At 38.0% G+C, this 13,918-nt stretch overlaps 3 protein-coding genes across 7 annotated transcripts; 2 read left to right on the top strand and 1 right to left on the bottom strand.

Annotated features, from left to right (window-relative positions):
- LOC18592784 (rhomboid-like protein 14, mitochondrial) lies at nt 2,156-4,877 on the bottom strand. The gene is made up of 2 exons (XM_007019674.2): nt 4,516-4,877; nt 2,156-3,139 (listed from the first exon to the last, which is right to left on the bottom strand). Exons 1-2 carry the CDS (start codon nt 4,735-4,737, stop codon nt 2,363-2,365), a joined length of 999 nt encoding a protein of 332 aa, XP_007019736.1. The 5' UTR covers nt 4,738-4,877; the 3' UTR covers nt 2,156-2,362.
- Nucleotides 4,979-11,448, top strand: LOC18592783. 5 transcript variants are annotated; one of them, XR_001929090.1, is made up of 8 exons: nt 4,979-5,433; nt 5,558-5,633; nt 5,800-5,930; nt 6,068-6,138; nt 6,567-6,648; nt 7,411-7,473; nt 8,155-8,435; nt 10,658-11,444. XR_001929090.1 is itself a non-coding variant. In XM_018126026.1 (7 exons), exons 1-6 carry the CDS (start codon nt 5,047-5,049, stop codon nt 7,429-7,431), a joined length of 768 nt encoding a protein of 255 aa, XP_017981515.1. In that variant the 5' UTR covers nt 4,979-5,046; the 3' UTR covers nt 7,432-7,473; nt 10,658-11,448. The 5 variants fall into 5 exon arrangements, 4 of the variants coding, with proteins under 4 accessions (XP_017981515.1, XP_017981513.1, XP_007019735.2 ...); XM_018126026.1 differs by lacking the exon at nt 8,155-8,435 and having other exon boundaries at nt 10,658-11,448; XM_018126024.1 differs by lacking the exon at nt 10,658-11,444 and having other exon boundaries at nt 8,155-8,811.
- On the top strand, nt 11,458-13,003 carry LOC18592782 (putative clathrin assembly protein At1g33340). The gene has a single exon (XM_018126023.1). The coding sequence runs from the start codon at nt 11,565-11,567 to the stop codon at nt 12,690-12,692; it is 1,128 nt and encodes a 375-aa protein (XP_017981512.1). The 5' UTR covers nt 11,458-11,564; the 3' UTR covers nt 12,693-13,003.

Raw genomic sequence — 13,918 nt, forward strand, 5'->3', positions numbered from 1 at the left:
AAAATAGTTTATTTTATTGAATATTTTTATTATATTCAAATAGTCAAATTTTCACTTCAAATGAACGTTTTAGATACTTAATTTGTTTTTAAATTACTAAATATATATTTTTTGCTTACCTACTACATTTTTAGCAAGTTTTGAGATTTTTGACGAAAAATGACAAAAATGCCCCTGTGAGCTAGAAAACAATATGTTATGTTCTGATTTGAAAATGACTCGTAATCCTTTGAATTACGATATTTGATAACTATTGCTCACCGGGGAAGTGCAAAAGTTGATACGAGAGCCTTAAGATGTTTCGATCGACATTCGGGGTGAAGAATGTCTGTCGAGGCTTCACGACGGTTGTCACGGGCTTGATGAGAGTTCCGGGTCATGACACTTCTGCTCCCTTAAAGGCTTTCTTTGACTATAAAATATATATATATATATATATATATAATAAATAAGAAAAATAATAATAATGATACTATGCTCAATAATTACCAACTCAAAAAAAATATGAAAAAAAAGGAGAGAAAATATAATATATATATAAGCATTGTCTTTCTTATTAGTATGTGCATCTGTTTATGCATAAAACTTCTTATAAGAATTTTTATGTAGGGGGTAAAATGTAAATGCTCAATTCTGGTTAACTATTATTTTTAAAGTACTGTTTATAGGAAAATTACATCAAGATGTTCCAAGGGTAGAAGAGCCTAGGGACATTCCCACTTGGGGTGTTCCAAACGTGGAAGTGCCTAGGGGCATTCCAAGCATAGAAGTGTCTAGGGGTGTTCCAAGCGCAGAAATGCCCAAGGGCGTTCTAAGTATAGAAGCGTCCAAGAGTGTTCCAAGTGTGGAAGCACCCAAAAGCGTTCCAAGTGCATAAGCGCCCAAGGGTGTTCTAAGCGTAGAAATGCTTAAAGAGCGGTACAAGCACAGAAACACCCAGGAACAAGCATGAAACAACTATTTGTTCGAGAAAGTGAAAATAACTCAGAACAAGTGGCAGGGTTCATGAGTTACCTTCAAATTTGAGATGTTCTAGAGAGTTTAGCTCGGTGGCTTAGATATGGAGATAGTTAAAAGGACTTCCTCTTAACATTTTCTTGAGGTACATGTGCTTTACCCCTTCTTATTTCCTTACTCCTTAAAAATACACGTGACGCACTATCAAATGCCACTACTCCATTTACCAAAAACTTACACCCACTATCCAAGTACATGATCATTCTTTTAATATCTTGTAAACCGTTCGTTAACTATTCTTCTATAACAATCACGTTCTCCCATGATTGAATGTGCTCTCCTTACAACTCCTAAGAAAGTGTTCTTGTTCAGTATAAATATGAAAGCCTTGAAGGTTGGAAGAAGACAAAAGGAGAGATCATTAGACACCCAACAAAGATTACTCTAAAAGCTCTCTCTCTAGATTCCTTCAGACATTCTTTCTCTTTAGCCTTTCCCAATCGCCATTATATGCCGCCTCTTCCACCTTTTCTCATCTCTCATCACTTGCCACCAAAGCACTTACGGTTCAAGGATTGCTCCAGTCTTCCTCTCTACCGCCTCTAGCACATCCCGATTCGCTCATTGCAACACATCCTCTCTTCCTAACCAAAAAAACCCTCTATAAAAAAACCTCAACATCTCTCTATTTGCTTTTTAAATTTAGAGGGTGTTTTGGACTTTTCATGAAAATTTAAAAATTTTAATATTGTAATTTGTAAAAAATAAAACTAACAAAATTTCATTTTATTTTTATTGTCTAAAACCAAATCAACTGAACTAATTCAATTTTTGATTAATTCAATCATTTTTTTAAATTTGATCAGTTCGATCCTCTCTTTAAGTTTGATAAATTCGATCGATTTTTTAAAGAAATCCGTTCTATTTGATCCTTAACCGATCAATTGTTCATCCCCAATACTTTATCGTCATTTCTGGCTAATATAGAAGGGAAAAACTTAAGTACATTTGAGAAAAGTTACGTCATTTTATCAAATCTCATTCCATAGAAAGTAATTTATTTTTTTTTCAATCGTATATTTTCAAATCATAAATCAATAGTATATCATGGTGGTTGAGGTTCATCAGGTACACACTCTGGCTTTTTCTTCTTTTTCGTCTCAGTCAATTCAAATACATTAGAAACAGAAGCATACCGTAGTTGGAAAATGAGAATCATTGCTTTCCGAATATTTCTAAACATTTCTTCATAAAAAAAGAATCCTAATTGAAGTATAATTCGTTCATAATCCTGGCAGATTGAACATCAATATGTACGGAGAGGAACAAATCAAATACAATCCTAACATTTTTTGCAATGGTAATCCGCTCTTCTGTTTCTATACATCAAGTTAATATTGGACCATCAACCAAATCTTTCAACTCTTCTACGCCGTAAATCTTCCAGAGTAAGGTCACGAGAACCACGAGACGCTTGACCTGATGACCCAGTGTTGCTGGTTCGAGTCGTTCCACACATCTCACAAGTTCTTAACCAACCGGAATTATCATATGTACATGCTTGGCATCTCCATATGCCAGACACATTTCCTGTCTGTCTCCCACCAACAGTTCCCCTGCCAGAGATTCTCCCTCTCCTTAACCGAAACATGTCACTTATAAACCTTAGAGGCCACCTTAACACACCACAGACCCCTCTGATTATTGCAGTCAATGGGTCTGAACCAGAATATGATCGCTTCATTTTCAAATAGAGAAGCCCAGCAAGAATACCACCCAGGTGGCCAAGAAATGATACACCAGGGACAAACATCTGAATAAGAATCAATTCTGCCCACGCCCCATAACGTGCCGGTACAATCAGTCCATACACATTAGTGTAGTTTTCTGACTGAGAATTGAGGACAACTTTCAAGGCAAAGAGGACACCAGAAAATCCAACAGCATATTGGGCGTAATAGGGTCTCTCATAATCAAGGAACAGGAGGAGGGATTTGGCTAGTAACAAAGTGATACCTTGTGACATACCAACAAGTGCAATGACCATAGATGCAAATTCAGAGCTCCCCATAGAAGTTTCCAATTGGATACCCTTCCATAAGAGTGACATCATGTTGAAAACTAGGTGAGATTCACCGACATGATAGAATGGTGACAGGAAGAAGCGTTTCATGTCTTTGTACTGCACAATCATATATAAAAAAAAAATTAGTTACTAAAAAATTACTTCAGATTAATATGGAATATTTGAGAGCCTAAGATAGCTAAGATACCTGATACGGTAAAACTAGGAATCTGGAGAATAATATAAGTTATCTTGTGAGGCCACAAAAATGAGGCATTGCCTTTGAAAAATTGGCAAAACCCAAGGAAAAAACGAGGGATAGTTCAGAAGTAGATTCAATACATGCATTATCAGAAGGAAAGTACTGTTTTACAGAGCAAACTTAAGGATGACAGCATAACCCAAAACCAAAAAAATTACTGAAAAATGCTTCGTACAGCACTTGCATAAAGTAAACATCCTCATGTTAATTCATAATATATGAATTAAGGATCCTTTCCACAATTATACACACACACACACACTTAAGCAAGGGCAATTAAAGATCCTTTCCATGATCATGAGAGTTGTTCATGGGCTTAAAGAGGAGATTAGGAGGGAAGTAGAATTATTTGCACCAAGTCTTTTTAGAAAATGCTTTTCCTAAATGCTTCAATTGTTAAAAAAAGAAAGACTTCTTTTCAGGTTAGGATCTTAGAATGATAAAAACTAGTAGACTAAGGAATCTTCATCTGTTACTACTAATGATCATAGTGATTTTTCATTGAGTGCTTTTATAGTGATGGTAAAAGTCACATAAGATCATAGCAACGAGCTTTACTTTTAGGGAAGGACTTTGGGGAAAACATTGGTGGGGTCGTTTAAATAATGGACTCTTTGAATATCCTAAGAGTTAAGACAATCTTGGAGAGTGCTATGGTAGCCACCGTGATCATTGAGTATAGAGAATTTTAAGCTCTTGCTTTAATTTCTTCCCAATTTCCTATATTTTTCCTTGTGTTTCTTCAGATTCTTCCTCTTTTTCTTTGATCACTCTCTATTTGCTCACTTCCTTTCATTCTTTCCCTCCCTTTCCAAGTCGTCCCCATCATTATTGATTTTTCCTTAGCTGCTATGAAATTATGCACACTAAAGACTAGTTGAGTGATTTTAGCGTTAAGGGATTAATCCTGTATTAAACCCTATCTTAGATGAGTCCTGATTATCTCGACCTAGATGAATTATCATAATCAACTTGTTCAATTCATGGAATACTCAAGCTTCCAATTCAATCGAACCCAATACGGAAAAAACAAAACCACCTCTCTATTACATCCCAGCATCTGAAATTAACCTAAAGAACCCAAAACTAATTCCATTGCTTAACCAAATCTTTAATATGCTATGGTAATTTAGAAAAAAACCAATACTATAGTAGTAATAGAGAGAGTGATAGAATTAGTAGCAAGACTGAAGCCGATCAGAAAATTATGGGAAAGAACATAGAAGATTACCTTGAGAATGAGATGAGGATTGAACCAAACCTCATCGATAGTAGGAAGGAGAGCATCGAGCAAAGAAGGCCTGAGGTAGACGAGTGTGTTGGCAGCGAGAAGGCCCGCCGTAACAGGGGGCTTCCACGGCAGTCGGTAGTATTCGTTGACGGCGTGAAGACCAAGCAGCGGTAGCATTCCCCAAGAAACCCCCCTTCCTCTTCCCCATCTTCCACTATCCATACTGTTTCTTTCTTAGAGTTGTATTCCAATTCCAAAATGCAATTGCGACTTCACTGGTAAGGAAAAGAAACGCATACAACTTATCACGCAAGGAAGGAACTAAGGAAGAAGAAGCTTCAGCGATTATGATTGCCCTTTCCAGACTCTTCCTTGCGCTTAGGTAGCCTCCATCCATTTATTTAACTCTTTTTTTATTATTATTTTTTTAAAGTGAGCTCAGATGTTCAAAACGCTGCGTTTTGCTCTTCGAATTTCAAACATTTTTTTTTCCTGATTTCACCCCAAAAACAATTGGCTTGCTCGTGAAAAATGGCAACGGCGGCAATGGGTGGCGGATTTGTGAATGTGATGAAATCTGTACATCATATGGTGACAAGTAATGGCGTTGGCGTGTTGGGTAAGGCGGTATGTGCATCCTCATCACGCTATTTCCATTTCTATTCCGTGTCCCTACAAAGCAGAGGAAGGGGAGGAGGAGGAGGATTACAATTATTCTGCTGCAGCAGAGGCGGCAGCGGCGGCTGCGGCGACTATAGTGATGGAAATACTAACGGTTACTTAAAATTGAGGGATGAAGAGCTGATGAAACAATGCCAGATGAACACCTTCAAATCGTCGGGACCAGGAGGACAGCACCGTAACAAGCGAGAGTCCGCCGTTCGTCTCAAGCACCTTCCCACCGGTATCGTTGCTCAGGTGTGCTCAAGTTTTTTTTTTTTCTGCTTTTTGATTTTCTTATAAGAAAAGAATAATAAATTTACATATAGAGTACTATCTATGTAAATTGTGATACCATTATTAGCCAATCGACGTGAAATAGGCCGTGGAGGACCGATCCCAGCACATGAATCGTGCATCTGCTTTAGCACGCCTCCGCACTCTTATTGCTCTCAAAGGTATTTTTTTTTTTTTACATGGATGCAAACCTTTGCCCTCACTTTGCTTCTTCAATTCAAATTGCTTATTGATTGGTATTTCGCAACACCTCAACTGAACTTGCCTTCCATTTGCCCTTTTGTCTTTTTGATACTATGGTATATTTGTTTTTGCTAATTGAGGCAGTCAGGAATCCAGTCCATCTCCACACATATTCTCCTCCTCCGGAGCTTCTTGAGATTCTTCCTCCCAAGTCAACAATTAGGGGATCAGATTCTCGTCCTCAAATTGGACCCAACAATCCTAAATTTGTTCTGGTATGCTTCTATTTGCGTGTGTGTTCTTTCTTCTTCCTTCTTCCCACTTTTTCATTTTCTTCTTTTCTTTGTACCCAGCTTAATTCATTCTAGTATTACATAGTGGTGAATTATAGTATCCTTTTCCTCGTCTACAGGGAATGCAGGCTTTGCTGGATCTAATCTTTGCAGTTGAAGGTTCTGTATCGGACGCAGCAAAGGTTCTGGGGTGCGTCACATTAGGCTCCATTTTTACTTATAATAGAACAAGCGTCTGTTACTTCCATTAACATACTTCTGTTGGCAATCTATTTGATTCTTCTATTCTGCCTATGGTCTCTACTGGTAATACAGGGAGGAGTCAAAATCTATCTTCTGTTTTTGACAGTATACTGGCCATCCCTTAATGACTATAATGAACTTCCAGCTCTAGTATAAGGGGAAAAGTTGTAGGAAACATCTAGAAAGAAAGAAAGAAAGAAAGAAACTTTTCATCTCATACACTTGTATCGTGAGAGAGTTTCTGTTGATTGTGAGTTCTTAGAATTGCAAAATTCAAGTTCCTGCAAATTGTTGCTTACTGCTCTTCAAATGAGTTGCTTGATGTGTCCATTAGCATACAGACCACCTTAAAGTTGTCCCTGTCTAATTTTGCAGAATGAGTACAGGGGCACTGTCACGGTTAATACTATCAGATGATTCTCTTCGGATGGCAGTAAATGAGCTGAGGGCTTCCAAGGTAGAACACTTAACCATTATAAGAGCTATGGTTTTAGTTTGTGTCCTTGTTTACTTTTATCAGGGAAATAACTTGTAGAACTAAAAGAAATGGGGCATTTTCATTTAACCATGCAGTATGCTAGTATTCTGTCCATTATACTTGGTCATCCTTTTTGCTTGGTTCCCAACCTTTCTCAATCCTATTTCTATTGAAAGATTATCTTGTCTCACAGTGCATCTTACTACATTCCAATTTTGAACCTTACCTTTTGATTGTCTATTAGGAATAAAGCTTGCATACTTCTGAACGTTGAGTTGTGCATTTGCCTGACATATCATTACATATCTGCTCCTAATTGAAAACTTCATAACTTGGAAGGATTGAAATTTGGCTAACTTTATTTTGTCTTTGATTGAGAACAAGCTACAATGATTGTATGGGATTGGCTAACTAGATTCTTTATATTGGGATTATATGCTTACAATTAAATAGTTGTTCTTGATTTTTTTCGCCCTTACCTTCAGAAATCTACTTTTTCATGCCTTGTTGTGCTGGCTTCACCAAGTAGTAGAGCTTGATGGCTTAATGGTTCGTTTATTTTAATATTGTCCGATCGTAAAAATTTCTTGATCTGGTTACAGTACCATTTTTGTTGGCTTCGTTGTTAGAGCATCATTAAAAGAATTTCTTTATGTCATTGAATTTCATTCTTCCGAACATCTTGATTTTATAGTAATAAACTGTAACAGAATGAATTATAATTTTATTGGTTCTCCTTAGGGTATGAAGCCGCTGAAGTAGCACTGTCAACCATGGATGCTAATTATTGCACTACATAATCAGGTATAACAATTTCTTTTTATTTATTATAAATAAATGATGCAAAAGACAGAAGATGTTTGCTACCTAATATCCACATTTAACTTTTAGGTCATAGTCCAAAATTGAAAATAATATTTCTTTCAGAGGTAATTTTTTTTTTAAATGTTCTTTTGGTTACATTTATTGAGTTGCATTCTTTAGTATACAAATTGAAAATTCTTGAATTAAGATTATCGTGACATCTGGTGGTTTTAGTTTTGATTGTGGCTGTGTAGTGCTTTCACAGTTGTGTGCATCTCTGACTTCATACTCTAGTTGCAGGTAGCACAGTTGTGGGCATCAAGAATGTAATAGTGCTAAAAGCATGTATCATGATCACGGCCTTTTTTGAATCTCGCATTCATACTATATGATGAAACAAATGATAGCCATAATCACGATAAATATTCCTTTATGATATTAACAGCAATTAATAATAAAATAAATGTAATCCTTTTTTTTATTTGGATGATTGAAATCTTTATTCATCATCCAAAAGAAACAGGAGTGTCCTGCTACAAGAGAAACAATAGGCGAAAGGCATACAAGTAAAGACTAACCCACTACCCAACTGTACTCATTCCCCAGCTTCTTCATAAAGTAGCATACAATGCATTAGAAGTAATATTTTGTAAGAGCTAAGTCGAATTCTGATGTCTTCAGCTATGCAATTGAAAAGCGTTTCAGGGCTCCGAGGCCTAGATGTGTGCTTCTTGGTATTTTGATCCTCCAAAAATAAGCAGTCCAAGCTAAGCGTAGCAAGATAGAAGGGAAAGATTTCCCTCCCAAAGCAGCAACAATCCAGTCTTAGTCAGCATTCCAATCCATTGGCGCTCTTGTTTTGTTCTGTTGCTAGTGGTGGTGTTTTATGCTGGTTGTTTGTTGATTTCTTTATGGCTTGGGCTTGTCAAGGTGCTCTTCCCTCTCCGGTGCTGGTTTGGAAAGTAAGTTCAACACCAATGGATTTAAAGGGATTAGAGTTCCTTGTTTTTGTTTGGAACACCCTTGTCTTGATGCTGCTATTCTTGTTCTTGTTTCTTTTAATCTATTAGCCTTAGGAGTAGTCTTAGGCTGATTGCTTTCTGTTTCATACAGTCAGTTTTTTGCTTTTAGGCAGCTTTGAGTTTTTTAGCTCTTGGTGGCTGATTGTTGTGGGTCTTCTGCTAATCCATGTGAGCAGATGTGCCCTTGAATTGTGCAGCTTCTTTTGTCAAGCCGGCCTTCTTGCCAGTGGGAGTCTTTGGCAACTTCAGCTCGAGACTAACAATGGCATACCGGTGTACAACTAATAAAACCCACTTTTCTAAAAAAAAAAAAAAAGCATTTCAATCTCCAGAGCTTTCTGAATGCCTGAAACTTGCGAAATTCTAGACCATACAACTTCCGAATATTTGCATGTAAAGAACCATTGATCCCTGCTTTCCTCAGCCTTGAAAAGATAACTAGCAGTCTGGATGAAATCCCCCTTGCATTAGTTTGTCCAATATTGCCAACCATGCAATAAAAGAAAACTTTGGCACGTGTAATGGATACCAGATGAGCTTATACCGTGGAACCTTATCTTTGTTTATCCCTTAGGCATTGCCAAGTTCTGATGTTGTAAACTTCCTAGAACTCTGGGCTAAACAGAGCACCTCATCTTACTTATCCCCATTAGGCTCTATGGTACCACAAAGACCAACTTGAATCTGCAGTAATTCAGGACATGTCGCAGGAAGCCAAAACCAAAGATTATTTCTAATGATACCAGCAAACCTTGGTTGGCTATGATCTTTTTCCAAAACCTGCTCAGCAAGGGTCCATATGGATGTCAATTATAATGCCTGAGGAAATCAAGTTTGTTTTCCATTGCCTATCAAATGCTAAATCAAAGGCTTAGCATGATCTCTCCGCTTAAGTAACTTTTGCCAGTTCTACCCAGGTAAGCTTGGAGGTTTAACCTGCCAAAACCTCAATTATTACAGCAGATAAGACTGCAGGCAGCCAGGCCATCCAAACCGATCCAGATTGGCTGAATAGAGACCAAAAATGCTTGGGAATGCAAGCAGTATTCCAAACCTTCAGACAATGAAATCCCAATTAACCTTAGCACCTCCAGCATTATCCTCTCCCCTTTCCATAAAAAGGCTGAGCAAAGCTGATTTACTCTCGTAATAACTTTACCTAGAAGGATGAAAACTGAGCACCAAAAATTCTGCATACTAAACGAGACTGACAATATGAGCTGTACCCTACCCGCATAGGAAAGTCTTCTGGAGGTCCAGCAATTATATTAAGCGGTAATCTTCTGAATGAGAGCTCATAATCTTTATCAAATAATCTGCCTGAGATGAGGGGAAATCCTAGTTATCTGACTAGTAAGGAGCCTAACTGAAACCCGGTAGCTTGCTGAATCTGTTGCATTGTATCAGGATGCACATTGGCTGTGATCAGTTCAATTTTGGTGCTGTTAAGTTGCAAACCTACATAGAGTAAAACAATTGCATGATATTGGAAACCCACATCACAAAGGTTGTGGTGCCAACCATGATGTTAAATGTGAAAATATAAACCAAAATACCAAGTTTGTTAAATTTTATTTTAGCTTTTGTTTACAACACTTTTAGAACAGCTTTACTCTGAATAGTACTTCTGACAGAAACTCCAACAATGCCAAGCATGCTCTTCATCAAATGTTGTGTCAAAGTACATGGAGAATACTAGTGGTATATTGGCCTCCAAAGTGGCATTTGGTAATTTTATTGCCAGCAATAGGAATTTTGACCACAGAAATTGTCCAAGTTGAAGTAAGGAATATCTGCCACAACGATTCTCTCACATCAAGAAATTGCTAGCTGTCCTATCACTTAGTCTTCCGGAAGATTTACATGACATCCGATGCATGTTAGTTATTGATGTGTTCTATTTCATCTTCTGCTTGGTTGCTTTAATTATTTGAAGAAGAAAATAAAGCTCCATTGGAGTCAGCTTTAACACACAGTAAGCAGATTGCCAGGTGAAGATGAGGCATCAATTCTCATCATTATACTATATCATGCATTTCTTTTTTCTCTTGAAAACTATGGAGATATGACCAACTACTATACTTGTTCATGGAAGAAACATGTTTGCTAATTGCTGGAGCCAAATAATGACCAAACTTTCCACTTTTTCTGTGGCACTGCAGGTCATAAAGAAACGATGGAGAGAAAGTTGCATGATTATGATGATTGATGGAGGGCGGGGCCTGGGGCTGGAGAAAAAGGCGACTTTCCAAAGTCAAAATTGTTTATATACTCTTGATGCTGCGAATGGCTGGAGAGTTTGATGCAGAAGAATCCTATTCCCGAAGAATGAGGTTCTTTCCGCCCGCCCACCGCAAAACTCCTTTTGTGCCTCGTTGACTCTTTGGAGTGGTAGTTTATTCATTTATATCCAGACCAAAAAAAGTTGAAGGGAGAGAGAGAGCCTTGTAAGGCACTCTTTCTTATTCCTAACAATCAATTCATAGTTGAAAAGGGGGAATGTTGAATATTGATCAACACTATCTCTCAAATGAGAAAAGAAGAGAATCCGAGGCTTTTACTGGTGTGGCCAATGGCCAACATCTCTCTCTCTCTCTCCCTCTCAATATTTTCCAAGAGCTTATGGTTTATCTTGGGGGACGGGTGCTGCTATTAGTACGTGTATATATGCTGCACAATGTAAAATCTTAGTAAATTCTTTTTCAAGAGGGGCCTCTTTTGAGGGATCCTAGAATCTATCCACTGATACATTAACCCTAACAATCCTAGTTGCTATTCATTTTTTCCACGTTGACTTGATGTGAACTTAAGTGATGAGGCCAGGGCAAGTTATTCAGATTAAAATCATCACAGGGGAAAGCAGACTGTTCCATTATTGTTTTCTATACTTTGTTTTGTTCGGTTCATGCCAGTTTGACATTGGAGTATTTAAAATCTAGCTAGAATCGATTCCTCATGGCTGCTTATTTTTCAAATGCCTCTGCTTTTTCCTTTCCATCTATATAAATCTGCCTCCTCTCAAGCCTTTATCTACAGCCTTGGCCTTCATAGTAATCAAAAGACAAAAGAATGGTGGTGGACATACAGGGCAAGCTTCGCCTAGCTCTTGGCTCAGTTAAGGACCATGCATCAATTGGTAAGGCCATGATTAATTACAACCATGATGGCAAAGGGTTTTCCGACATAGAGATTGCAGTGCTGCGTGCCACTGGCCATGATAACGGCCCCATAGAGGACAAATACATGCATGAGATCCTCTTCCTTGTCTCAAACTCCCCAGGATCCATCCCTTTTCTTGCTGAAAGGATTTCACGCCGCCTCTGCAAGACCAGAGACCGCCTGGTCGCCCTCAAAACTCTTTCGCTCATTCATCGCCTCTTCCGCGGCGGCAACCGCTGCTTCGAGCAGGAGCTACGTAGGGCACATGTTTCCGGCCACCTCCAAATGAGCTCCCACTGCTTTCGCAAGAACTCATCAGATCCTTCTTCGTTTTCATTCCTCCATAGCTATGCAGCTTATCTCGAAGAACGAGTGGGATGGGCCATTAACCAAGCAGGAAAACTAGAACCCGTCATGTTCAATGGCCTGGAGTTTCGATGTTATGAGCAGAAGTCTGTTGATATGGTGTTTCGAAAGTTGCCCAAATGTCAAGCGTTCATAGATAGAGTCTTGGATTGTTCACCTCGTGATATTTTGCCTGCAGACAACTTGGCTCAGGCAGCCATGAGCCATACCTTGAAAGAGAGCTTCCAAGTTTACATTATGTTTTGTGAAGGCATTGAAAATCTTGTCAACATGTTTTTTGATTTGACAATGGCAGCACGAAGTTTGGCATGCGACATACTCAAGAGGGCTTCTCGCCAAAGCAAAGAGCTTCATGATCTGTATGAGAGTTGCAAACGAATTATTGAAAACAAGAATCTGGAGTATCCCAGTGTGCAGATCATCACCATGGATCATGTTTTGGCATTGGAGCGTTGCTCCAGCTTCATGTCAACAAGTTCATCATCATCAATAATGTGTAGGACTGGGGCCTCAACACCGATTGGTAAAGAAAGCGAAAAGGAAGAAAGTGGTGATATTAGTTGGTCGTCATCAACTCCATTTTCATGCACTCTGGAAACCAAAATAAGCAAGGTTTGGGTTGTTTTTGAAGAAGATTATGGTGACTCGCAGGTGGCCATGGATGCTGTATGATGGTGATCCTCATCCTTCTGCTCCGTTTAAGGTGAGGGAAGGTTGTCAATAGTAGAGAGATAAATCAAACTATCAACCCGTGTAGCTTTGTCAACGCCATTATAACTTAGTGGACAAAGGAGTCCAATTTTGCAGGAATGAATCCGAACCAACCAACAATTTCACCTGTTGTATGTAGGCTCGACTACCCTTTTCATCATTCTCCGTCGCATCTTCTTTTGAAATTCGAATGTGTACCCAGCTGTCTATGATGATGGCTGTTCCTCCAGAAAATGATAAATCTAACTAAACAGTGAAGGTGCAAGGGACTCCATTTGAGAGTATATATGAGGAAGTAAAAGTTAGAGAGAGAATTCAAACCTTCCTAAGGAGAGATGTCATAACCATTCAACCTAACCTATCTTGTTAAACCAATTATAATTCTTTCAAAGATTTAAAGTTATCCAAAATTCTCAAAATTTTATCATAATTCAAACTCTTAGATTTTACAATAAACATTTCATCTCAAAACAATTAATTTAGTAAATTTGATTAGTTTTATCCTTAAGTTATCTTTACTTGTAACATTAATGAAATCATGTGGGTATCAAGCGATGCCTATAATATTTGAGATAGATGATTTACTCAGAATCTTCATTTTCAAATCCAAACAATTTAACATAGAAATCACTTCTTACAAAAAAAAAGTTGAAATCACTACTTCTAACTGGAGGAGACTTGCCTGTCACCTACATTTGCATTTTGCTTGTTTCTTTGTTTTCAAAAGAAGTTAAAGGGGATTTTAAGGTGATATTTTACTGTCTCTTATTTAGCAATTAGATAATATAAATCTTGCTGGGCAATATTTTATGATTTTGGGGTGATACCCTTTAATTTAGTGATGAGATAGCTTGGCTTGTTCGTGATCCCTGACAGCTTGATCTACAAGAAAATCGACCATCATATGTTCCTTGTTGGCTTTTTGAGTTACATAAACAATATCATAATTCGCAAAGCAAAACTTGTGACTTTGCTATTCTCCTGGATAGTGATGGCTTCTAAAAGAATGCATTTAATGAGATCCATTCCCGCCACCAACCAACCAGGTTGTATGATAAAAAAAGCATAATATTGTTTGAGTCTGAGAGTTGTCTAAGCCAAATGGACAACATACTTTCTCAAATGATGACTACTTGGACTCATTATCAGTTATTTCCTGTTCAACCAACCTTAACAAGTATAGGGGG

This window comes from Theobroma cacao, chromosome 8 (assembly GCF_000208745.1).
Source record: "Theobroma cacao cultivar B97-61/B2 chromosome 8, Criollo_cocoa_genome_V2, whole genome shotgun sequence".
Classification (NCBI taxonomy): Eukaryota; Viridiplantae; Streptophyta; class Magnoliopsida; order Malvales; family Malvaceae; genus Theobroma; species Theobroma cacao.